We start from the raw sequence: 1,173 nt of genomic DNA on the forward strand, positions 1-1,173 counted from the left end.
GCCTGCCCTCTAGATCAAGAGGCCTCATGTTCCTGGAGAAAGAAAGGACTTCTGTGGGTTCTTGGAGACCTTGCCCAAGCAGGCAGGGGTTGCACGCCCTCCAACCTCACCCTTGCAGTGCGGGCCATACTGAGAGTGGTGAGCAGCTGGGTTTTTTGGTTTTTTTAATTAAAAAAATTTTTTTTCTTTTTTATTTTGGCCGCACCGTGTGGCATGTGGGATCTTAGTTCCCTGACCAGGGATCAAACCCATGACCCCTTCAGTGGAAGCGCAGTGTCCTAACCACTGGACCGCCAGGGAATTCCCGTGAGCAGCTATTAACATGCCAGTTATGTAGTGGACGGGCAGGAAAAAACACTGAAAAGTGTCCACTATGGCAAAGGTAAGTATATTTTAGGGTGGTGAGAGAGAAGCCCCTTGGCCAGGCAAACATTCAGATGGTTGTCCTGTTCTCAACATCAGAGTCCTCAGCAAGAAAACAAAACCAGAGTTCACGTGGCAGGGGGGTCGGACTGCGGATCTCTCCTTTGTGGTGGTGGCGGCGGCCAGAGAGCGAGAGTACGAAGTGTTGCAACCCGAGTCATGGCAGGACAGGCATTTAGAAAGTTTCTTCCCCTCTTTGACCGAGTTTCAGTTGAAAGAAGTGCAGCCGAAATTGTAACCAAAGGAGGCATTATGCTTCCAGAAAAATCACAAGGAAAAGTATTGCAAGCAACGGTAGTAGCTGTTGGATCCGGCTCTAAAGGAAAGGGTGGAGAGGTTCAACCAGTTAGTGAGCAAGTTGGAGATAAAGTTCTTCTCCCAGAATATGGAGGCACCAAAGTAGTTCTAGATGACAAGGATTCTTTCTTATTTAGAGATGGTGACATTCTTGGAAAATACGTCGACTAAAATAAGTCACTATTGAAATGGCATCACGTGAAGCTGCCACTGAAGTTCTGAAATCTTTCGTCGTTAAATAATTTCCGTGTTTCTTTTACAATAAAGTCATGATGTCCCAACTAATGATATTCAGTGTCTCTGAAATTTCGTTTCTCTGTATCCATTTAAACATTCCCAAATAAAGGTGTATAAATGCAAAGAAAACAAAAATAAACCTTCCAATCCATGGAAAACAAGCTGTAAAATCTAACAACAAACATGGAGGAACCTTGAAGCTATTGTGCTGAGGGG

General features: G+C 44.8%; 1 protein-coding gene across 1 annotated transcript; it reads left to right on the forward strand.

Annotated features, from left to right (window-relative positions):
• The first annotated feature begins 263 nt into the window (after positions 1–263).
• LOC116760862 (10 kDa heat shock protein, mitochondrial-like) lies at positions 264–944 on the forward strand. Its single transcript, XM_032646352.1, has one exon. It carries the CDS (start codon positions 583–585, stop codon positions 889–891), a length of 309 nt encoding a protein of 102 aa, XP_032502243.1. The 5' UTR covers positions 264–582; the 3' UTR covers positions 892–944.
• Positions 945–1,173: the final 229 nt, after the last annotated feature.

Source organism: Phocoena sinus, chromosome 10 (assembly GCF_008692025.1).
Source record: "Phocoena sinus isolate mPhoSin1 chromosome 10, mPhoSin1.pri, whole genome shotgun sequence".
Classification (NCBI taxonomy): domain Eukaryota; kingdom Metazoa; phylum Chordata; class Mammalia; order Artiodactyla; family Phocoenidae; genus Phocoena; species Phocoena sinus.

Excerpts from the sequence above, each read along its gene's own strand:
- LOC116760862 (XM_032646352.1), top strand. The coding sequence starts at position 583 with ATGGCAGGACAGGCATTTAGAAAGTTTCTTCCCCTCTTTGACCGAGTT.